General features: G+C 33.7%; 2 protein-coding genes across 26 annotated transcripts in view; one reads left to right on the forward strand and one right to left on the reverse strand.

Annotated features, from left to right (window-relative positions):
• Positions 1 to 1,296: 1,296 nt before the first annotated feature.
• LOC120170527 lies at positions 1,297 to 20,117 on the reverse strand. 15 transcript variants are annotated; one of them, XM_039178477.1, is made up of 9 exons: positions 5,874 to 5,944; positions 5,387 to 5,767; positions 5,140 to 5,225; positions 4,264 to 4,342; positions 3,810 to 4,169; positions 3,584 to 3,690; positions 3,323 to 3,365; positions 3,086 to 3,098; positions 1,297 to 1,437 (listed from the first exon to the last, which is right to left on the reverse strand). In XM_039178477.1, exons 1-9 carry the CDS (start codon positions 5,901 to 5,903, stop codon positions 1,319 to 1,321), a joined length of 1,218 nt encoding a protein of 405 aa, XP_039034408.1. In that variant the 5' UTR covers positions 5,904 to 5,944; the 3' UTR covers positions 1,297 to 1,318. The 15 variants fall into 15 exon arrangements, with proteins under 15 accessions (XP_039034408.1, XP_039034407.1, XP_039034405.1 ...); XM_039178476.1 differs by having other exon boundaries at positions 3,086 to 3,122; XM_039178474.1 differs by having other exon boundaries at positions 3,323 to 3,401.
• The window catches only part of LOC120170529, an 88,104-nt gene continuing 64,649 nt past the window's right edge, over positions 2,044 to 25,498 (forward strand). For 4 of the 11 annotated variants that reach the window (XM_039178485.1, XM_039178481.1, XM_039178486.1 and 1 more), the window contains exons 1-7: positions 8,791 to 8,890; positions 11,632 to 11,636; positions 23,888 to 24,244; positions 24,469 to 24,560; positions 24,763 to 24,818; positions 24,917 to 24,999; positions 25,128 to 25,239. In XM_039178485.1, the coding sequence (XP_039034416.1) occupies positions 8,827 to 8,890; positions 11,632 to 11,636; positions 23,888 to 24,244; positions 24,469 to 24,560; positions 24,763 to 24,818; positions 24,917 to 24,999; positions 25,128 to 25,239 (769 nt within the window). In that variant the 5' untranslated portion in view covers positions 8,791 to 8,826. Of the gene's footprint in view, positions 2,056 to 8,790; positions 8,891 to 11,631; positions 11,637 to 15,341; positions 15,347 to 16,469; positions 16,473 to 17,085; positions 17,099 to 23,811; positions 24,253 to 24,468; positions 24,561 to 24,762; positions 24,819 to 24,899; positions 25,000 to 25,127; positions 25,240 to 25,406; positions 25,486 to 25,498 lie in introns of those variants that run through there. The other 7 variants (XM_039178482.1, XM_039178488.1, XR_005520777.1 and 4 more) reach the window with 7 other exon arrangements.

Here is a 25,498-nt window from a genome sequence, read left to right on the forward strand (position 1 = left end):
ACCAGGAAGCAATGATTTACGTTCAAATGTCATTCGCCGATGCATAATGAGTGATCTCCAGGCATCGCTTGATGCAGAAGTCAGATTAATCGATAGAAACAACAGTCAAAAGTTAGTTGAGAAATGTAAGGATGAGAAGGAAATTAAGTTGTCTGCACTCCTGCTGCTGGAAGTGTTTGAGAGGGCTGGCAACTCTATTAACCAATATCTTCAATCAGACACATATAACGTACGCATCAGGTGTTGATTGATGCTTTAACTGTTTAGAATTCTAGCTGCTTCTTATGTGTTTCATTCATTGTTATGTAATGTATCATATTCTGAGTTTACACATCAAATATAATGTTATTGCAGGACGATTGGAGATTAGAAATTGTTAGAGAAATTCAGAACCGCATTGGATCCATCGATCACACTAGTTTGCCATTGGCATTGAGGCCTTATGAGTTTTCTGTTGCAGAGGTGAGTTATAGTTTGTGTCTTTTTGCATTACCTTCTATATTAATTTTGCTTGGTCTGCAAGTTGCATTAGTAACTTAAACATTGATATTAGTCGGGTTGAGAATATTTTCTTTTAGTTCGATTCCTCAGTAACTCAAACATCGGCTTTTGCCTTTTAGTATTGTCTCTGCATATGAACATTTGGATTATTCTCAAACTAGTGGAATTTTCATATCTTGTACTGATTTGTTGTTTAGAAAAAACAGTTGTTCGGCACGCAAAGAGGCTTCCAACAACACCCTCTGTCCAAGGCTCAGTCGCAGGATCGAGACCGTTTCACGATGGTGCAGCAGCAGGGGAATTCAAGGCCTTGAAGCCTAAGATGCCAAGGAGAATAGGGTGGTTTTTATCTCTAGGAGTAGGTATCACCAAGGTGAAAAACACGGATGATATATATTCTCTTGACGTGAATTATTGTATACTGAAACTTCCTTGAGTAAATTTATTTAAATAAAAATAATTATTGAAAAATAAGAAATGGAGTGAAATTTTAATAACAAAGGAGAATAACAGTCATTTTTATAAATATAATCTTTATGTCCTTATATATGTAATCATAATTTGATTGTCTAAATACTAATTTTTAATGTAATGTGTATACTATTTAAATCTCTCCCTATTGATATATCAAACATTTAAATATGTTGGATTTCAAGTTTTAGTAGACCAATGATGATGTCAACCGAACCAAACTCAATCGGCATTAATAACTTATTTCCAAGATACAGACTGATGTAAAAAATTTAAAAGCAAATATATGATGCACAATAAGTACAACATTTTCATTCACGTTTTATCACCTTGGTGAGAGCTATCCCTAGAGATAAAACCACCCTGTCTTCTTCCCTGAAACATTAGGTATCCATGGCTTCAAAGCCTTTGTTGTGGGTGCGGAAATCCGACGGCCACAACATTTCGAATTCCCTTGCACCATCGTGCGAAACGGTCTCTGTCATCTTTGCATGCCAAACGAATGCTTTTTCTAAACAACAAATCAACACACGATGTAAAAATTCCACTAGTTTGAGAAATCCACAAGTTTGTATGCAGTGAACTGGCTTCACTTCTAATGGTGGCTCCGGAGAAGTTAATTGTAACCACAGCACCGGGAAGCAATGATTTACGTTCAAATGTCATTCGCCGATGCATAATGAGTGATCTCCAGGCATCGCTTGACGCGGAGTCATATTAAGGGTAGAAACAACAGTCAAAAGTTAGTTTGAGAAATGTAAGGATGAGAAAGAAATTAAGTTGTCTGCACTCCTTCTGCTGGAAATTCTATTAACTAGTATCTTCAATCAAACTCATAGAACGTACGTATCAGATGTTAGACTGATGCTTTAAGTGTTTAGAATGCTCGCTGTTTCTTATGTGCTTCATTCATTGTGATGTAATGTATCGATATTAGAAATCGTTATAAAAATTCAGAACCTTATTGAGAAAGCAGGCTTTGCTAAGAAGCCCAAAGATACCAATTTGAATGATAAAAAATGGTATGGCCCTCGGCATTCTGGTCATGCAGTCCATGCAAGTTGTCTCACATGGTAATATTTGGTTAAATCTATAATTACAAAATATCAAGTGCAATAATGTCTTTTTCATTTGATATTTATATATATATCGCCTATGTTTATGTGACACCTATCATTTGATTGCTCTAGTTTCTCACCCAAATTGGATCCGGTTGATCACACTAGTTTGCCATTGGAATTGAGGCCTCATGCGTTTTCTGTTGCTGAGCAATTTGTGTATGATATATATTCTCTTGACATGAATTATTAGATGGTGTGTTATTCAGACAACAAAACTGAAACTTCCTAGAGTTAATTTATTTTATAAAGTCGGGGTATCATATTGCTTGCATGACTTATCAGGTTCTATCATTTTGGGAACTAACCTTGTGCAAATTAGCAGGCAATATTGAAGAATGTTTGCATTGTTGTAACTTGTGGTTTCACAGGAAACGTAATCAAGGGTCATATTAATTGATTTGTGCTTGAAACTTTCAGAATTTATGATTTGCACAAGCTCAACTGGGTACAACTAGTTGAAACACTACTTCTACTGCTATTTGTTGATTGGGAACGTTCAAAGCTAAATAAATATTTGACAAAAAAAAATTAAACAAACACTTGTTACGTACATATATGCAATCATAATTGAAATTGAAGAAACTTATAGTTGATTGTTGAATACTAATTTTTTAATATAATGTCCATACTACATAAAATTATTTCTCACTGATATATCGAACACTTAAGAATGTTCGATCGCATGTTCTCCTATATAACGTATCAACAACAATGCTAATCGAGCTAAACTCAACCGGCATTAATTAATAACTCATTTCCAGAAAAAAAAAATCTAACCAAAAAATAATAATTAAAAAGCATATATGATGCACAATAAGTGCAAAATTTTCATAAACGTTTTATCACCTTGGTGATAACTATCCCTAGAGATAAAAACCACCTTGTGTTCTTCCCTGAAACTTTTGGTATCCCAGGCTTCAAAGCCTTTGATGTAGGTATGGAAACTCGAGGGCCACAACATTCCGAATTCCCTTGCACCATTGTGTGAAACAGTCTCGATCCTCTTTGCATGCCAAACAAATGCTTATTCTGTACAACAAATCAATACAAGATATAAAAATTCCACTAGTTTGAGAAATCCACAAGTTTGTATGCAGTGAAAAGAAGGAAAAAGCAAACTCAATCTACTCAACTCAAACAATTCTATGGAATCACATAAAAGTAACAAATCCAACGTTCGAAAAGGAAGGAATGTGAGGGTAGAGGATGCAAAAGAAATTGTAAATCACCTCTGCAACAGAAAACTCATGAGGTCGCAATGCTGATGGCAAGCTAGTGTCATCAACTGGATCCGATGTGCGCGAGAAACTAGTGCAATCAAATGATAGGTGTCACATAAACATAGGTAATATATGTATATACATATCGATAAATACAAAATAAAAACAGCCACATTAATGCACTCGATATTGTATAATGATAGATAACCAAATATGACTCTGAGACAACTTGAGTGGACTGCATACGCAACAGAACGCCAAGGGCCGTACCATTTTATATCATTCAAATCAGTATCTTTGGGCTTCATAACAAAGCCTGCTTTCTCAAGCAGATTCTGAATTTCTCCGGCGATTTCCAATCTCGATTTCCTTCCTTCCTAATATAATATTATGTTTGATGTGTAAAATCAGGATATAATACATAAAAATGAATGAAGCACATTAGAACAGCTAGCATTCTATACCCTTAAAGCATCAATAAACGCCTGGTACGTACATTATATGTGTCTGAATGGAGATAGTGGTTAATAGAATTCCCAGCCCTCTCAAACACTTCCAACAGCAGGAGTGCAGACAACTTCATTTCCTTCTCAACTAACTTGTGACTGTTGCTTCTACCCCTTAGACTAACCTCCGATTCAACCAATGCCTGGAGATCGCTCATTATGCATTGGCGAATGGCATTTGAACTCAAATCATTGCTTCCAGGAGGTGTGGTTACAATAAACTTTTCAGGAGCCACCATTAGAAGTGAAGCCAGTTCGATGAGCTTTCCCTGCCTCACCAAATTACAACCAATGGCCTCAATCTCCTCAGTTTTGCATGCAACCAACCTGATGCTCTCCAAGTATTCTTTCTAGCAAAGATGAAAGTAAAAATGCAATACATAATTGCTTAAAATAAAAATCTTAAAATGAACAGAATTGGGAAAACAAATAACACGAACAAACCAGCTGCGGTAGGCATAATATATAAACTAGCTTGAAGGTTGATTTTTCGGGAGTCCAACAATTCAAATAAGGGTGATGGCTGTATAAAGAATACAAAGGGTAACTTAAAACGATAATAATGATAAGTAAATCAACAGGAAGAAAAACAACAATTCAAGAGCATTGTAACACGAGAGAGATGCATGCAGAAATTGGAAACTGACATTCATAACGTTACAAATATCATGGGACAGGACAAATTAACTTTTACCATAGTTTTTCAAGAGATATTTTGAGTGGCAAAGAAACCTTTGCATCATCCTCATTATTGAGTATTGGGATGGCCTCCAAAGTCAGCGGGCTGGATGGCCAACTGAGAAATCCATTGTGTTTTATAAGATGACAAAGCACATATCAGCTTGGTCTGATCGTGTAATAAGACTAGACACCATATTCAAGCTTTAAAAACCACTTTAATCAACAGAATACCATTTTTTTCTTACCATGCCATCAACATCATGTTTGTAAATCTTTGTGGTCCCACTCTCCAACTTCATGCCTTCATATAATTTCCATTCTACAGTGAAAAGCATAGTGTTTGTAAATATTACATATTATTTCCTTTACAATCTAAGCACTAACAGAATGAGCAACTAGTAAAGCATTTACCTAATATTTCCAAAAAGCCCATATTAAAACTCTGACACAAACTTAGCAACATCTGATCCATCATCACTTGGATCATATCGCAACCAGCCAACCAGCCAAAACAAGGAACCAAAAAACAAACTTTAGATCATTAAATGCAAGAGGAAAAATTAACAATTTTTATTTCTAAACATGTTTTAAATGCAAGCACAATAGCATAAGCCACATGGAAGAAGCAAAATGTGAAACCTTTTCAATTCAAAGTCTTTATATTCTGCAAGTCCCTCACTGATAAGCAAGAATGCAATTTGTGCAGCCAATAATTTCTCAGACCACTGTAATCAAAAGAGAACGTTTAATCAAGAAAAAAATGGTAGCTGTTAAACCACTCCCATTAAATTAAAGTCTTGAAAAAAGACAGACCTAGACATAATCATTTTTTAACTTACAAGCTACCATACCACTTAAGAAGGGAAATAGAAGCATTGCAGCACACCTTAGTTACGTATTGACGATATAGCTCGATTTTATCGCCAGCCCTTTCAAAAACTTCAATCAAACGGAACATAGACATCATTGTTTCCAACTTATTGTTCAGCTCATCATGCACCTCCTCACTTGTAGAAACTAATGTTGTTTCTGAAGCCATTAGTGATACAATCTCTGATAAGACCAATTGGCGAAGGGACATGCTCCCCTTTAGAGCAGGATCACATAAGTCTTTGAAAAGAGATGGCGATGTAACTTCTTCTCGAGCCACCATTAATAATGCAGCTATCTCAATGACATTCCCATCCTTCACGTAACGGTATATTTCTTTCTCAACCTCTTTCGTGGCCCTAAAGATCATTCTAACGCACTCCAAAGGCTCCCTCTGGTGGTATTGAAAAAAGACAAACAAACTATCAATAACAATAATAGGAGTCTAAGAAATATCTAGATTATCACAAAAAGATAAGAGTTCCCAGATAATTACTGACCATATCTTCTAAGAACATAAAAACAACTGTCATGTAGATAGATTGCCTTGTAGACCAGCCAGTGGTGAAGACAGATCGATTCCTGCAATAAGTAACATACATGCATATATATATATATATATATATATTATATAACAAAAATCTGATTAATACACTACTTTCAGGCCCTGCCTTTATAATGTAATACAAGAAGGGAGCAAGCTCTATATGCATGAGCATTCATCAAGTAGGAAAATGTTCCAAACCAACACCTCATGTAATCAATAGCAGAGTCTAGAGGTAGCTCGCCCTCACATCTGATGTCCGTTCGAGCTCCATAGCGGAGAAACACTTCGGTTAACTCAGGATCGTCTGCGGAACAATGCAGTGGAGCGAAACCTATATGGGGATAAACAGCAGCATTGATGTCTAGTTTGAGACCTGTCTGTCCTTGTAATAGAGCGGTTGCACACTTAACTGAGTTTTCTATAATGATGCAATTCACAATGTCTGATAACATCAGTGATTCATACACATCATAACCACCAACAGATTGAGCTTCCTGGTGAATCCTTCCAATGAATGCATCCTTCCTATCATATTTTATGATGTCATAAATGATATTATCATAACCAGGATGATATTTTGCCATCTGTCATCATAATTAAAAAATGGAAAAGAAAAAAAATAGCCATGGAAACATGATTAGTGTGAGAATCACTAGAAAAAATTAATAAAAGAAAGAAAAAAAAAACTAAGAACTCTAGCAGAACAAATAGTAAAATTACAAATTTATTTGAGTGCAAGAAGACAATAAGCCAATGAAGTGAGACAAAAAGATAAATATATATATATTACCTTTTGACTGCTGATATGCTCCACCTTGGGATCGGAGATTATGCTAATTTTATTAATTGATCCGTCAATTTCTCTTAAAATTTTTAAAGAAAAAAATCAATTAAATAAATGTATTAAAAAAACTTCTTGGTAATCGATGCGAACATTTTAGCTTGATATGGAGCGAATGGCTTTATGCACGGGTTAGTGTGCGGTCTCGGTTTAGACGAGGATGAAGGTGGTGATGTGATGATTTTGGCAAGCAAAAATGAGAAAAGGAATTTTGCAGAGTTTTAGCACAAACATCAAGGAGAGGCGGATAACTACGGTGTTAAAATTTAGGCTTCTCTTTCTCTTTTCGGGTTATTAAACCGGGGAGGTAATTAGCAAAAGGGTCGAGGAACGTGTGTATTAACTTTATTATCTTGAAAGGTTAATTTAATTTTAAACCTTTGATGTTCATCATATTTTCTAAACAGTCCCCTAAGTCTTTAGCGTCCAAAAATTTAACCCTAAACTTCCCAAAAGTTTCAGTTTAACCCCTGAATTCTTCTATTTTCCCAATTTACTCCAAATTTTTAGATCTTATCGAATTTCGAAATTTTATATTTCTCTCTTTGATTATGGTTTTAATATGAGAAATGGAAATTCTTTGATTCGTTTGTTGAAACCAGAATCTGATGAGATATTAGATTTTGGTAAAAGTGAGATTGTGATGATAAGTAATGATGTGAAGATTTAATTGTGGAAGAAGGTAACGAGAGACGAAATAAAAAATGAGTGATTAAATTAAAATAATATTTAGATTGTATTGAATTTGAGTAGATTATTTTTACTTGTTTGTTAAAGAAATACAGTTGAGAGGGCTTCACAGAACACCTTCAATTCAAGGTTGAATCATAAGATTAAGATCATTTCAATTTTAAGTTCAATGAAATATGTGTTTGGGCGATCAAGGAAGTTATTTATTCATATAAAAACACTTTACTTAGATTTATAACATTTTATATTCTTAACTTTTAAAAATATATTTTAAAAATATATTAATTTCAAAATATATTTTAACTTAAGAATAAAATATATTTTAATAAAAATATTTTAAAAACATTTTTTCAAAGGTTAATAAAAGAATAAAATACACTTTTAAGTGAAGATAAGATTAAAAAAATATTTTTATATTAAAATTAGAATAAGATAAATTTATAAGTTAAGACAAAAATAAAATATATTTTTAACAATTAAGAATATAAAATATTATGAATTTAGGTGAAGCTTTTATATATTACGATGCTAGTGATATATTTTTTGTTGTGTAAATTGTATCAAATGATAACCTTGGCTTAATGGTTTGTTGCTTTCTCCATTACCTAGGAGGTCCAGGTTTGAATCCCCTATACCCCTGTCATAAACTTGATTGAAGCATTTAAATAGTTAGATGGTTTGATTGATTAAATTGAAATGTAATTCGGCAATAGTTTAGTGGTCAACCGTGTAGTTTATCCTTTTTTTACAGTTAGAGAGACAACATAATCATTCCTTATAATTGGGGGACTATTTGCATATTTTACCCCATATTTGTTTATTTCTGTTTTGAAACTTATGTTGCAGATCCTTGTATTCAGAAACGCAATAATACACTAAGACCTAACCCTCAACAAATTCATTGTATCACGGCGGAAAATCCCAGCAGTCAAAAGTATACTTTTTTTCCTAGTCGTTTTTATCCAGCAGATGGTAGAATATTATCCTGGCTATGATCAGGTCATTTGGGAATTAATAGAATATGATAACGAGGATGCATTCGTTCCATGGATTCACTATCAAGCCCAATTAGTTGGTGGTTATGATGTGTATCAATCACTCATGTTATCAAAAATTTCGAGGGACATCACACAAAAATGGGCAGGTAAGTGTGGAATCGCTCTATTACAAGGGAAGACAGGTCTCAAACTAGATAATAATGCTGTTGATGATGTTATTGGTTGGCCTCCACTGCATGGCTTTGTATACATGCCTGAATTACTTGACTTGCTTCTTCGCTCCGGAGCTCGAACTGACATCAGATTTCAGGGCCAGCTACCTTTAAACATGGTTATTCAGAAAATAAGGTATTGGCTTGGAATGTTTTCCTACTTGATGAATGCTCATGCCTATAAAGCTTTCTCCTTTCTTGTATTACATTATAGAAGCAAGGCCTGAAAGTTGTGTACTGATCAGATTTTTGTTATATAACATGTATCTAAACACTAATTTTTTCATTTCATTTCGTTTATTATTATTATTATTATATTATTAATAAATAAATTACAAATACATCAGAGGCCCACGACCTTAAGCCCATTTACAGTTGGCCTAGTAGAAACCCTAAACCCATTTAGGGTTTCTGCTAGGGTCTCATCACCCAGCCGCCTCTAATGCTTCCAGAAGGCCAGCCGCTGCCTCTGCCGACGACTCCCAAGCCATATGGTCCAACCAGCTACTGCCGACGGTCAGCCGCCCCACGTTGACGCCGCTGCTACTGCCACGCCTAGTTGAAGCCTCCAGAAGACTCAAAAACGCCATCCACGTTGTTACCCTATGATGAGTCACCACCATAGTTCGGTGACTCACCGAGGGTCAGCCCTTGTGATCGGTTCAAGGTGAGACTCGGTGGTGGCTATAAAGCCACTGAACCTACAAAATGAAAAAAAAAGACACAGTGAGCAAGGACAGAGAGACAGAGGGCAAGAACAGAGGAAGAGACGACAACAACAAGCAAACAACAATAATAGAACCAATAACCAACCAATAGAAGAGAGGAACTTACCAAACGTCGTCGGAGCCCAAACGTTACCAAAAATCTATGTTAAACCGAAGGTAAAATCTTCGGTTATTTTTAGGTTTAAGCCGGTCTAGTGGTTTTTAGGGAGAAATAAGGTAGGATTCGATTTTAGGGGAAAAGGATCTTCGATTTGGGTTAATTTTCTAAATTTGGCCACCGTACGGTGGCCGGTGACGGTGATCGGAGCCAGCGTATGGTGGCCGTTGGCTGCCAGAATTCCCTCCGGTGAGGGAAGCTAGAGAGAGGGCAGAGAACTCTGGTTCTCTCGTTTAGTGAGAGAGAAGAAATGAGGAAATGAGATAGATGAAGGGATTTTGGGTCGGTTAAAGGGTTTTAAATACCCTCCCCAAATGACGTCGTTTTGGGGGGGGTATGTGTAATTTCCAACATTGAGAAATCCTTCCCGCAATCTTTTATGTTTTTCAAAATTGTGCATTTTAATTTTGTTTTATTTATATTTTAGTCACTATTTAGTATTAATAAATGTTTAGGGTAAAATAATTTATTCAATCCCTTATAGTTTTAGTAATTTTATTTTAATCCTGTATTAAGTTTTCATGGCTAAATTACAGTATTAATATTTATATTTTATGATATTATTAATTATGTTAATTAATTTTTATCTTTTATAAATTAATCACTAATTTTTATAATTCTTAACGTTGACTATGAATTTTATGTATTTATGAATATGATTTAATTGTTTTAATTTAAATTATTTTTAATACTTTCCCAAATTTGTTATCAATTAACTATTCATAAAAGATTAATTCACCTTTAATGTTTCATTTTCCTTAATTACTTATAACCTTGATGTTTGTATCTTTGAATTTATTTTTTCCTTGCTTTAATTTTCTTTGCATTTATTTATAATTGGTATCTTAAATTTACTTTCCATTTCATCCATTTTAATTATAATAAACATTAATACTATTTGACTTTATTATATTACTATTTATTAAAATATAAATTTCTTTTAGTATTTATTCTATTCATTTACAAAGATTGATATATGGTATTTTATTAACGTTAAAGTGTGTTTATATTATAATTTTAATTTTATTCATTATTTATTTGTAATATTATTTTATTATTACTTTTAATATATTTTAATTATTACTTTAATTATTATTATTTTCTTAGTCTTATATATATATATATATATTTGTTTAAATAATAATATTTATTTATTTTTAATATCAAAGAAAAGGGCAGTCTTAAAGCAACTAGATGTTCTGTTCTCGTATTTCAAATAAATAAATATCTTACTTATAAAAAATACATATTGTTTTATTTAAATTATTTTCTTAGAAAAATAATCATATTTTAATATTTATATATTTTTTATATTAAGAAAAGAGCTATCTGCACCTAGAAGTTCTTTTCTGATATTTCTAAATAAATAAATATCTTATTTATATATATAACATGATTATATTAAAACACCTAGATTTTCTTATATTAATAAATTTGAAATAACATGATTATAAATTAAATATATTTTTGAATTTTTAAATTTCCAATAATAGAGACAATTTATAATTAATAAGTACCAATTTTGGGCGTTGTAGGGGTGCTAATCCTTCCCCAAACATAATCGACAACGAATCCTTTATTATTATTATTATTATTATTAAAAAGAACGAATTTTTGGTTAAAACGCAGACCAATTTATGTTTTAATTGATGCTTTCTTAAAAACGCTTTTAAAAGATAATTTTTAGGTATTCGATCTACCTGACCCAAAAGATCGATGGCGACTCCCAAAACATTTTAAAAACCATTTATTCACATCACTTTTATTGCCAAGTAAAAATTTCGTGCCCGGGAGAAAACCGATTACAAAAGCTTGGCGACTCCGCTGGGGACCTGGTCAAGCTTTAAAATCAATTATAAATTGTCCCTATTAATTAGAAATTAAAAATTAATATATTTAATTTATAATTATTTCTTTTCAAAATTTATATATATTTATTATTTCATAATATTTATATGTATATTATTTTTTATTTTCAAGTATTAAATTTCATTATTTATTTGTTTGTCAAAGATTTGAACATTTCTCCTCACACAACACGTGCATTGCATAACATAAGCTTTTTTAATCAAGCTTGTCCCTTTTAAGTGGGAGTGAAAGCGACGTCTTCGTGAGAATTTATTCTCCGTGTTAGACCTAGTAAGTAACTTTTGGGGTTCACATGCTCTATGTCTTCGTGAGAATTTATTCTCCGTGTCAGGCATGGAGAAGTGTATCCCTCCAATTGAACTCGATCCACTTTAGTCTGTGATGGACTAGGATTGAGGGTTAACAGCCAAAAGGGGCACTAACAAGGACAATTCGAGTACCTTTACTCTTAGAACTGAAACCCTGCATATAATAAACCCTAGAAATTCACCCGATCTAAGACAATACTTAACCTATGTCCGTAGGTTTACACAAAGGAGAAATAAGCTTTAGCTTTTAATTTATTTCATTTTTTCCTAAATAAATGCATGTGAACTAGAAATCATGCAGTTAGGTTATTTTTTTTTCAAACAAAGCATGGAACTAGAAAGCATGAGGTTAGGAGTTATACCTTGATAGATAGAATTTTTCTTTTCATTAATTGGTACTAACTATTCTATTTTTTTCATGCATGTTACATTGCTCTAATTTGTTTATATATTCTTTTGTCTGTATTGCATGATCATGGCATAATCAAAAGGTGTTGACTTAAAAGACTGTTCATCAAATTGAAAAGAAATCGTAAATGGACAGAAAGTTTTATGATCGAACAAAATATGATGCAACCATGGAATGGCATCCTGAGGAAATTTCGAGGATAGAGGAGAGTTATGCACTAAAAAATCATATGCCCATTGAAGACCAAAAGGAGATACGAGAAATAAGAGAGCATATGTCCAAGATGATGGGAATAATATCTATTTTGACCAAAGGAAAAGAGATTCCTGCACAAAGAGAGAGAGAGATCAATGAATATAATCCTGCAATCTCAGATATACAAGGAACTTCGAATCTTAAACAATTTGAGAATTTACAGACAATCATCATTTGTATTCACAAACTATCTGGAGATACCAAAGAAATGGTGAAAACTGTAAAAGATCCCAAAGAGGATAAGAAATCATGTAATATGAAATCGTCAAAGTTTAGTCTGCTCCGGTCGTCTAAAACTCAGGTTTAATCCAAGATAAAAGGTGGTTCTCATTTTGATGATATCCCTATATCATATAAAGAGTTATATGATAAGATACTTGAAGCGTGAGAAGTGGTTCCGTACTACATAAAACCGTTCCAACCTCCGTATATGAATTGGTATGACATTAACATTTATTGTGAATATCATGCCGGAGCTCAAGGACATACCATTGAGAATTGTCTCACCTTTAAACGTCAAATCCAAAGTCTTTTGGATCATGGAACCTTACAATTTATGATAAATGATCAACCTAGTTTGTTAACTGAAGGTCGTGCTAGATTAATACCAAAAGTGGTCAAAGGTAAGAGCATCAGTAGGGGCACCCAGAAAGAAGAAGATTCACTGAGGTCTGAAGTCAAATACATCATTTAAAGATTGAAAAATGATAAATTGAGCACCAAAATGGAAACCATGCATGAAGATTTCCAGAAGGTCAGTCAAGCCTTTCAATATGATGGCATAGGAAATACCCCAGAAAAGTGGATAACAGGGGTCACCAAACTGAAAAAGAACTGTAACATACATGAAGGTCGAGTCAAGAAGTTTTATCATGATTTACGAGTTACAGAAGAAAGACACAATACATCTATCAGTGAATTGAAAAGATGTCATGTCAAAAATCAAATGTCGAGTAATGCTATGACCAATATGGAAGCATCATATCAGATTCATCAGCATGAGATTGATACTGAATTATTTAGATGATTATGTAGATCTTGTACGATAACTTATGGAGCACAAAGATTTTCTCACAAGAAAAAATGAACAATATTGTTTACAACTTTGAGAGTTGACACAAAGGATGAAGGAAAAAGACAATGTCTTGAAAGAAGTTGTTGTTCAAACAAGTAATGTGGCTCATAAACTGGTGGACTTAGCGGGCTTCCCGAGAGACTTAAAGCAGATTGATAACTCTACACCTGAGCATGAGTGAAAGTTAATTTGGCTTTTAACGGAAATAGAGAAATTAGGAGTGAAAGCTATCCCCTATATGTAAAAGTTTTGTTTGTTGCACGGAAACTTTTGTGTTCAATGAAATCTGTTCTAAGATGATCACTCTTGAGTAACACCTTTTTATACATGCATTTGTATTTTTCATCTTTGCATTGTCATTTATACTTTTATGTTTACTTTTGTATTGCACAATTTACATTTTTATTATTACATTCACATATTTACATTTGCATTTTCATCTTGCATTTTCCCCCCATTTTTATGTTTGTATTTACATTTTCATTTTTGCATTTGCATCTTTGCATAATTACATTTTATTTCAAACTATTTTACATACATTCAATCATGACAACGTGGAATAATTCGTGGAGAATTCCATGACAGAATTTTGAAATTAAAGTGGAGCTAACTTAGTCTTCATAAAGAGGGATAATAGCTATGAATGAGATTTTAGCAAGGGTTGGTAGAATCGAGAAACTACAAGAGCAACTTATCAAGACTCAACAAGATATGATTGATCAAGTAAAAAAATTCCAGGGTGAACAAATGGATCAAGCAAAAAAATTCCAAGATGATTCAAAAGAGCAAATGACAAAACTAATGGATATGGTGAGTATTGTGATCCATGGAGAGAAACCCTTAGAGGATCCTATTATGAAAGATTTGAACAGGATTATGAATGATGTAGCTGGTGCAATAGAAACAAAGGACCAAGAACTTGTCAAGAGATGTGGAAATCCAATAAGGCTCCCAGAAAAGGCGACATAGATCAAGTTGAAGCGACGTATAGAAGAGGTTCAAAAGCCATTGAAGAAAGCTAAGAAATATTGGCAGGGTGGCAAGAATTCATGCAATTATCATTATGGAGAGTTTAGCCACTCTACGGAGAATTGTAAGGTTGTGAATTTAAAGGTCCAAAAACTCATTGCAGAAGGGTTGCTATGTTTTGAAGATGGGAAACCTAAGCTCCTCAAAAGCTCAAAACTGGTCAAGAAAGATAAATGTTCGAATTGCTGTCTGTCTCATGATGTTGGTCAAGAGTCAAATATTCAAAGCAAACATTTTGATCATCAGTCACATGGTCTTCAAGAAAGCAAAGCAAGCAATTGTAAGGAGACAGTGATGTCAAGGGAAATTCTACCCAAGTTTCCTTCAATTTCGTGCAGCAAGTTATATTCGGAGTTACTTAAAGCCCAACTTATTGCTCCATGTTAGGCTAAGCCTTTATTGCCTCCTTACCCGAGATGGTATAATGAGAAAGTCTTTTGTGACTATCATGCTGGAGTACGAGGGCACTCCATCGAGAATTGTGGTAACTTCAAACAAAGAGTTCAAGACTTTTTGGTTCAGGAAATCATAGAAGTGGATGTTAGTCAGTCTGTTTTGGTAAAACAATCGGGAATCAAACCCCAAGATGGAGTTGATAGTGTCAGAACAAATGAAGTACATATTGCAGAGGAAGAGGAAAACAAAGTATTTGAGCCAAAGATAAAAAGTTCAAGTTTCAATACCTCTCTGATTATAAATAATAAAGAAGTAAAAAGAGAGGTAATTCGAGACTGGCCCACAGGTTTAAGAATGAATGGGAAAGATGTAACTCTGAAGAAACCTCAAACACCTGTATCAGATTTTTTGAGGACCAGTGAGGCAGTGGGCAATACAAATGGTCTGGATACAAAGAGTTTGGTAAATATTACCCCAATTACAACCGCAGTATGTGTTCAGAATCAAGATAAAGCTATCATCCTTAATAAAAGTTGTTCTGAATTTAAAAATGAGTCCAATTTCCAGATAGAGAAGAAAAAGATGATGATGGAGACTGCTCAGAATGAAGCAAAGAGTTGTGTATCTGAAGGCTTTCCCAAAGAAGTCGACACAAAAGATGATCAAGAAATGATGGGCAAATAAGGACGAAAATCCTGGGTCAAGTACACACCCAACATTACTGGAATGATGGGATAGACTAAATAAATAAGTGGAAGTTGTTATCTACCACTGTAGTATCTTTCTATTTTCAACATCCTGTTTGAATATGTTTTTTGTTCCTTTCTCCACCTTTTGTGCAATAAATAAATTTGTGTTGCTTGTAAGGTTACGAGCATTGAGTCAATTTTACAATCTTGTAGTTCTTTGAATATTAACTGGATTAAAAAGCTCTTCATGATTAGAGTTATAATCTTTGACAGAATATCAGGATTGAAAACCAGAAAAACAAGGACCATTGACCTTACCTCAGAAGAAATACACCCAAATACTATCCTATTACAAATATGAGATAGCCTTCTCCTATTGAAAGGAATTACAAAAAGGCTTGGTATTTATATATATGAGCGTACAACATGGGGCATCGTTGGTGTATTACATTACAAAACCGATTAGAATATTTTCTATTGATGACGTTTGATGATGAACATAATTTTTACAAACAGGTAAATCTAGTTTAAGTCAGTTGCTTGGGAATTGAACTCTAACAAAGAGATTTTCTGAATTCCACCAAAACACCTAGACTATAACAGGTTCTTCTTAACAAGCTTAAGAAATTGGATTTGGATACTCATGTTATATTATTATATACAATAAAGCTTGAGTTGTCCCTCTAGAGCAAATGGTTAATAGCCCCGACTTTATGGATAATATTCAGCTAACCTATTATACTATTATATGTAATAAAACAGTCCCTCTAGAGCAATTGGTTAATCACCCCGGCTTTATGGATAAATTTCAATTAGCCTAAAAAAACTGATTATATTATATACAATAAAGCTGAATTCAGCTAGCCAAAATGGCAAATGTATAAAAATGGACTAAGGGAGTTACGAAACACCTGTTATAGTCAACTTCACACAAGCACTCAGAAATTTCATTTTAGACCGATATTTTCACACTACTTTGGCTAGATGAGTCTAAATGAAAGATTCCAGAGAATTGAAATGGAAGTACTCTAGAAGGTCTAGTAATTGGCAATCCTAGTTGCGTCATTTTGTACACATCCGGTTAAAATACTAAGTCCTTAAAGTGAGGCATGTGACAAATTTCACAAAGAGCGAGAGAGGAGTGACATCTTAAATAGATGTAACCATAGAAAATAGGAAAGTCATCCTGAAACCAAACCAAATTTTGATACTTGTCAAAGAATTATAATTCTCAAACATTATAGAGTTGTTGATTTATTTGATATTCATTGAATTCTTGCTTATGATTTGATTCTATTGTGAACCTGTGATAGACAACATTTTACAAAATTCTTTCATTCTTTGATAAAGAAATGAGAAAAAACATTTTTAAATAGGACAGTCTCAAATAATGAAGGTCCTTGAAGCAAGTCGAAGCCTATTCTACTGAAGGAAAAGAATGAACGAGGCCAGAATGATTAAGCATTTCACTTTCTTGAAAGCAAGTGGTTTAAGAAGCCAGAAAGTCTGGAGAATTGAATTTGTAGTGACGATGTCCTTTGGCATTATTAGCAATTCATTAAGAAAGATTATCACTTATCTCATGCTGAGAACGATAAGCATCACCAGACAAATTATTTTCCCCAACCATCAATCTATATCCCCTAGCAGAATGGGATATATAGGTGTGTATCTTGAAGCAACAGAAGATGGCAGTCACTTTAGCAGTCATTGCAAGAAAAGACATCAATAAAAATCCTCGAGTCTATCCCGATGATGTTTATTATTTTCGGTAAGGTTGTTACACTGGATGCCACTAACAACAAGGTCGAGTCCGTCAAATCTACTCATCAATTGCTTCAACTGATCACCATTCAGTTCTTGCACATTTCAAGGATATGCCAAGACAGTAGAAGGCAACCTCTGCATCATTGATCTCAGAAAAAAGAGACGTGACATTGATACCACTGGGGAACATGTCTCTAGCAGATCCTTCTCATCGTATATGGTTTTTAGGGAAACCTGAAATCATTTCCACCTCATTAGGTTTAAATGGAACAACTTTATTTCTTCCAACCCATACAAGATTCCATTTTCGACACTTATCAAGAACATACTTCTGGACACTCGAAGGTGATTCATCGTCATAAGCTTCAAGAGCCTTACGGATCCTTTCTGTCAATTTGGCACTTCCTGTCCATGTTCGTAAATAGTTCAACTTTGTTCTTGGATCCCAGGAAGGCCACCATTTCTTTGTCAATGAAAAAACATCATGTATGGTGCGTGGAGGAAGCAAAATAAGAGAATCTGTTCTCAATTGACAGATTATGAATATAACCCCTTTTCCGTGTAGCAGCATAAAAATACTTCGAATCTACAAATTCTGACTCTACATCGTATAAGTACCGTGACATTTCGGTCCAAACACCAATTGGAGCAAGTGCCATGTTCTCGTAATAGAAATAAGGAGGCCCAATAGCATCGTCTGGAAGTATTCTATGAGTTATCTGATTTGGTTCGGTAAAAACCCCAAAACCAATCATTAGATTTAGAAGATGAACTGTATGATCGTTTTCATTAAGAAACTTCTTTTAAAGATTCCTTTGCTTCTTCCTTTTCCAAAAATCATAGCCCGAGTTTCGCCTTTGCTTGTAATTGGGGTTATTACATAATGACTTCCTATCTTCTACCGGAAGAAGTGCGTCAGCAGCCTTAGCCATTTGGGCAACACATATAAAAACTGTGAACTCTGCAATTGTTGAATCCGTACTACATCTCTCTATGACTATTGACGACTCATCATCTGAGTACTTCATTTTTGTCAAGTATAACAGTTTATTCTCCTCATCAGAATCAAAATTAAGGATTTCCTCGGTATCAAAAGAACTATCAATATATGTGAAATCATCCTGAAAGGTTGCTTCATAATCAGATGAGTAGTTATCAGAATTAACATGTTGCATGCAATGAGAGCATTCAAGATTAACAGATTTTGGGCACGGATAGAGCCACGAGTACCCATAACAGTACATTGTCAAAATTGGACCTCGTGAGAATCATGATATTGAAATCAAACAAACATTGAAAGTAAGCCTTACAGTTTAGAAGATTGGGGACATTTTGAAGGCCCAATTCAGACAAATCCATGAGGGACATCTTGAAAGCCCATTTCAACCAGGAATAGAATGGTGGGGCATTTTGAAAGCTCATAGTAATATGAATATTTGGGCATTCTTGGAGGCTCATCTCAGCAAGAAGTAATGTTGAGCACACTTTTGATATCTGAATCAGCAAATGTTGGGGCACTTTAAAGGTCACTTCAGACAGATCCATGTAGGACATTTTGAAAACTCATATCAACAAGAAGCAAATGTTGAGGCATAATGGAAATCCATCTCAATCAGAATCAGGAATGTTGATGCATTTTGAACGTTCATATCAGTAAATGCTGGAGCATGCTGAAAACCCATATCTTCTTGCATAAAGATCATTAATTTTGAGCAAATATTTCCAATAAGACAGAAAGGAATGAAGAACGAAAATGGTGAAGCAGTGACAGTAGATATGACTATACATAATCGCTTCGTTCACCAGGCAGTTACATTGGGATCATATTGTTAAAAAAATATCTACTCAGCAAGTATGGTTTCAAATACCCAATCTTCTTGACCATGTGTCACATGACAACGTGTTCTTTGTAAGCTACATTACTATTGGTCTTTTGTGTGTCAGTAATGATTGGACATATTTCTTTGAGGTTTCTGACAGTTAGTTTCAACCATATTGTTGAGATTACGAGCTGTTTTTCATATCAGTTTTTGTTTACTTGATGACATTGAATAAAGAGGTTCAACTTGTGTTATTCTTATTCTCGTTGTTACTGGGGTTATCATTGCCAGCCAGGGTGAACTGAGTTTTCATCTATTTTGGTTTTATTATGTGTGTTTCATCCCCAACGGCAAGAATTCCATGGATATCTTTCTGTACATGGCTCCTATAATTGACATGTTTCTCTTTCCTACAACACTCATTATGGAAGAAAACGTGATCACCCTTGCCCGAGATAATAACAAGATCAGTTGGTATCTCTTATTCAATTCATCACTAGCATATTTTGTGAATTTGACAAACATTTTTATTATGAAACACACCGACATCTCACTTTTATTCCCACTGAGTTTTGTTCTCAAGTGGTCTTGTGACATCATACAAAAGCTTTGAATACTGTGCAAAGAGCTTCATTAACCAGAAATCTGTGCAAAAGCCACAACTAGATGAATGTATTGTTAAATATTTTACAAACATTTGTGCAGAAACCACAAGGAAAAATGAATGTGTTGTCAAATGCTTTATGAACATCTGTACAGAAGTCACAGGAATGGATGAATGTGTTATCAAAAGCTTTATGAAAATCCGAGTAGAAGCCACAAGAAATGATGAATATATGGTTACGTATTTTACGAACCAGTGATTATGGTGTTGAACCAATGTTGCTATCATATGGTGTTTCCATTTATTAAGCCAAGATGAAGTTTGTCTTCTTCAACCTCAAGGTTAGAAGTGAGATGTGATGAAGATTTCTTTCCACAAAAGGGAAGCTGAAATTTTTTAACAACAAGAAACTAGTGGAGCCAACTAAAGTTGAATGACATGTTGTTGTCCGAGATTTGATATGGAGATATGAAAATAATTAGGATACATCCTCCTTATAATGTGTTGCAAGAGTCAAATCAAAACAGACGTTGATCTCCTAATTAATCCTTGCTGAGTCAGGCATATCTACATCTACATTCCTCAAAGATGATAGATTTTCTCAAAGATGATAGATTCTCTTTTCAAAGATGAAAGCTTTATTGGATTTCTACACAAGTCCAAGCAAAGAAAGTCGATGTTATCAAAGATAAAAATGGGGCATCAAGGTCATAATTCTGATTACGGTAAGAGTTCCATAAATGAAATATTTCTTTTGAGATTTTAATGCAAGCAAAGAAGATACAATATTGATCAGATGATTCTTCAGCTTTATCGCATGGGTTGCTACACTGATATCCAAAGGTAACACTGGCAATAAAAGATCAAATGAAAGAAGACCAAGTTCACCACTTTGAAGTCAAATGAAGATTGCATCAACATTCATGCATTCATAAGAACATCATTTACACAATAGACAATGCATTACATTGATACATCTGAGTGCATTCAAATATGAAATTTTACAGATCTTCGTATGAACAAGAAGATTCATGATGAAAAATACCTTACAAGAAGAAGGTAGAATTCAAATCACATAAGGAGAGGCAAACATCTGAAGAATAGATGGACGCAATCCACAAATGAAGCATTATCTTTATTTTGGGGCATGTTCCCAATCAACAAATTATTTCAATGAGAAAAAGCTTTCTAAAGTTTCTCATTTAATATTTTCTGAAAAAGAAATTGTTGAATAATATGAAAACGATTTCCATAATTTCTTACTTAGTAAACTATTTCCTACATCTGTAAGTCCTTCAGTGCATGATGTTTTCAAAACCTTCGGGTCATCTGTAAGTCCTTCAGTGCATGATGTTTTCAAAACCTTCGGGTCATTTGTAAGTCCTTCAGTGCATGATGTTTTCAAAACCTTCGGGTCATATGTAAGTATTTCAGTGCATGATGTTTTCAAAAAACCTTCGGGTCATCTGTAAGTCCTACAGTGCATGATGTTTTCAAAAAACATTCGGGTCATCTGTAAGCCCTTCAGTGCATGATGTTTTCAAAAACCTTCAGGTCATCTGTAAGCCCTTCAGTGCATGATGTTTTCAACATTTCCATCCTACTCAAAAGAAGCCAAATGAAAAAATTATTGTTTTTTCGTCTTTGCTCTATTCTTGTTAAAACAAAAATGAGCAAAGAGGGACAGTTGTAAACACTAATTTTTTCATTTCGTTTTGTTATTATTATTATTATTATATTATTATTATTATTATTATATTATTAATAAAAAATTACAAATACATCAGAGGCCCACGACCCTAAGCCCATTTACAAGGCCCATTTACAGCTGGCCCAACAGAAACCCTAAACCCATTTAAGGTTTCTACTAGGGTCTCATCACCCAGCCGCCTCTGATGCTTCCAGAAGGCCAGCCGCCGCCTCTGCTAATGACTCCCAAGCCATATGGTCCAACCAGCTACTGCTGACGGTCAGCCGCCCCACGTTGACGCCGCTGCTACTTCCACGCCTAGTTGAAGCCTCTAGAAGACTCAAAAACGCCATCCACGTTGTTACCCTATGGTGAGTCACCACCATAGTTCGGTGACTCACCGAGGGTCATCCCTTGTGACCGGTTCAAGGCGAGACTCGGTGGTGGCTATAAAGCCACTGAACCTGCAAAATGAAAAAAAAGACACAGCGAGCAAATACAGAGAGACAGAGGGCAAGAAAAGAGGAAGAGACGACAACAACAAGCAAACAACAACAATAAAAACCAATAACCAACCAATAGAAGAGAGAACACTTACTAAACGTCGTCGGAGCCCAAACGTTACCAAAAATCTCTGTTAAACCGAAGGTAAAATCTTCGGTTATTTTTTAGGTTTAAGCCGGTCTAGTGGTTTTTAGGGAGAAATAAGGTAGGATTCAATTTTAGGGGAAAATGATCTTCGATTTGGGTTAATTTTCTAAATTCCGGCCACCGTAAATGGTGGCCGGTGACGGTGATCAGAGCCGACGTACGGTGGTTGTTGGCTGCCAGAATTTCCTTCGGCGAGGGAAGCTAGAGAGAGGGCAGAGAACTCTGGTTCTCTCGTTTAGAGAGAGAGAAGAAATGAGGAAATGAGATAGATGAAGGGATTTTGGGTCAGTTAAAGGTTTAAATACCCTCCCCAAATGACTTTGTTTTGGGGGAGGGGCGTATGTGTAATTTCCAACATTGAGAAATCCTTCCCGCAATCTTTTATGTTTTTCAAAATTTCATTTTAGTCACTACAGTATGTGTTTGTGCATTTTAATTTTGTTTTATTTATATTTTAGTCACTATTTAGTATTAATAAATGTTTAGGGTAAAATAATTTATTCAATCCCTTATAGTTTTAGTAATTTTTATTTTAATCCTGTATTAAGTTTTCATGGCTAAATTACAGTATTAATATTTATATTTTATGATATTATTAATTATGTTAATTACTTTTGATCTTTTATAAATTAATCACTAATTTTTATAATTCTTAACGTTGACTATGAATTTTATGTATTTATGAATATGATTTAATTGTTTTAATTTAAATTATTTTTAATACTTTCCCAAATTTGTTGTCAAATAACTATTCATAAAAGATTAATTCACCTTTAATGTTTCATTTTCCTTAATTACTTATAACCTTGATGTTTGTATCTTTGAATTTATTTTTTCCTTACTTTAATTTTCTTTGCATTTATTTATAATTGGTATCTTAAATTTACTTTCCATTTCATCCATTTTAATTATAATAGACATTAATACTATTTGACTTTATTATATTACTATTTATTAAAATATAAATTTCTTTTAGTATTTATTCTATTCATTTACAAAGATTGATATATGGTATTTTATTAATGTTAAAGTGTGTTTATGTTATAATTTTAATTTTATTCATTATTTATTTGTAATATTATTTTATTATTACTTTTAATATATTTTAATTATTACTTTAATTATTATTTTATCAATCTTATAAATATATATATATATATATATTTGTTTAAATAATAATATTTATTTATTTTTAATATCAAAGAAAAGGGCAGTCTTAAAGCAACTAGATGTCATGTTCTCGTAATTTAAATAAATAAATATCTTACTTATAAAAAATACATATTGTTTTATTTAAATTATTTTCTTAGAAAAATAATCATATTTTAATATTTATATATTTTTTATATTAAGAAAAGAGCTGTCTTAAAGCACCTAGAATGTCTTTTCTGATATTTCTAAATAAATAAATATCTTATTTATATATATAACAGGATTATATTAAAACTCCTAGATTTTCTTATATTAATAAATTTGAAATAATAGGATTATAAATTAAATATATTTTTGAATTTTTAAATATCTAATAATAGAGACAATTTATAATTAATAAGTATCAATTTTGGGCGTTGTGGGTGTGCTAATCCTTCCTCAAACCATTTATTCACATCACTTTTCCCGCAAAGAAAAAATTTCGTGCTCGGGCGAAAACCGATTACGACAATGTATATATGCATGTCCGTTTCTTATTGCAGCTGGAATCCTCCTTTCAATGACTGGTCTACAACACAATCTCTCTACATGACAATTGTCTTTTGTCAATTCAAGACAGAATTTCTGGAGAACGTTAGATTGCTTTTTAGGGCCACGAACGAGGTTGAGAAAGAAATATATTGCTACGTGAAAGATGGGAAACTTATTGAGATCGCTGTCTTATTGACTGTAGCTCGAGAAGAAGTTACATCACCGTCTCTTTTCACAAGCTTATGTTATCCTGCTTTGAATGGGAGTATGTCCCTTCGGCAATTGGTCTTATCAGAGATTGTATCACTAATGGCTTCACAAATAACATTAGTTTCTGCTAGTAAAGAGGTGCATGATGAGCTGAGCAATAAGCTGGAAACAATGATGTCCATGTTACGAATGATTGAAGTTTTTGAAAGGGTTGGTGATAAAATCGAGCTATATCGTCGATACCTACCTAATGTGTGCTTTTTACGATGCTTCTATTTCACTTCTTTAGTGGCACTTTAGCTTGTAAGTTAAAAATATTATGTCTAGGTCTGTCTTTTTTTTCAATATCTATTTTAATGGGAGTGATTTAACATCTATCTTTTTTTTTCCTCTATTGGTTTTGTGGCGGTGTGCACTTATGGTTTGAGTTAGTCTTTTTGTTGACTAAACTTAAAACATTGTCTTTTGATTTACAGTTGAGCGAGAAAGGATTGGCTGCACAAATTGCATGCTTGTTTATCAGTGAAGGATTTGCCGAATATAAAGACTTTGAATTGAAAAGGTTTCAAATTTTGCTTCTTCCATGTTGCCTATGATATTTTTCTTGCATTATCACATTTAGAAATAAAAAAATGATAATATTTCTTCTTGCTTTTAACAATCTTAACTTTTCTTTTTAATTTATTTTGAAGCCTTATTCTTTCTACTGTCTTCTTTTTGGTTTCGTGTTTTGATTTGTTCTGATATGATCCATGTGATGATAGACCAGTTTCATGTGTGAACATGACAGAATTCCATAAGGACTTTTTGGAATTATTAGGTAATTGCCTTATTTGTTGCTCATTCTGATACTACTAAGATTGTAAAGCAATAATAGGTGCGATTCATGCTAACACCATAGTTTTTGTTTCAATGTAGAAAGGAAATTACCCTGTGAAAGTGAAGGCACTCAGTTGGAGGGTGGGACTAAAAAGATTTACAAACATGATGTGGATGCCATGGTAAGGAAAAAAATGGTATTCTGTTGATTAATGAGTTGTTTAAACTTTAAAGTGTGTACATGGTGTCTAGTCTTATTACACCTTGAGACCAAGCTGATTATGTGCTTTGTCATCTTACAAACATAAAGTGGATTCCTCGGTTGTCCAACCACCACCGACTTTGGAGGCCATCCCAATACCCAATAATGAGGATGATGCTAAGGGTTCTTTTCCACTCAAAGTATCTCTTGAAAAACTGTGGTAAAGGTTAATTTATTCCTGTGATATTTGTTAACATTATGAATGCCAGTTTCCAATTGCTGCATGCATTTCTCTCATGTTACTATGCTCTTGAATTGTGGTTTCTCTTCCCGTTAATGTACTTGTTATCATTATCGTTTAAGTTACCATTCGTATTTTTCATGCAGTTATCATTCTTATTTGAAAGATTGGACTCCCAAAAAATCCATCTTCAAGCTAGTTTGTATATTATGCCTACCGAAGCTGGTTTGTTTGTTTC

Source organism: Hibiscus syriacus, unplaced genomic scaffold (genome assembly GCF_006381635.1).
Source record: "Hibiscus syriacus cultivar Baekdansim isolate YM2019G1 unplaced genomic scaffold, ASM638163v2 tig00111780_pilon, whole genome shotgun sequence".
Lineage (NCBI taxonomy): Eukaryota > Viridiplantae > Streptophyta > Magnoliopsida > Malvales > Malvaceae > Hibiscus > Hibiscus syriacus.

Coding starts and splice junctions, on each gene's coding strand:
- LOC120170527 (XM_039178467.1), bottom strand. CDS start 5,903: ATGACAGTTGTTTTTATGTTCTTAGAAGAT. Junction 3,691..3,809: donor TCCATTCAGACACATATAAT/GTACGTACCAGG, acceptor ATATTATATTAG/GAAGGAAGGAAATCGAGATT. Junction 3,123..3,322: donor ATGAGTTTTCTGTTGCAGAG/GTGATTTACAAT, acceptor TTTGTTGTACAG/AATAAGCATTTGTTTGGCAT.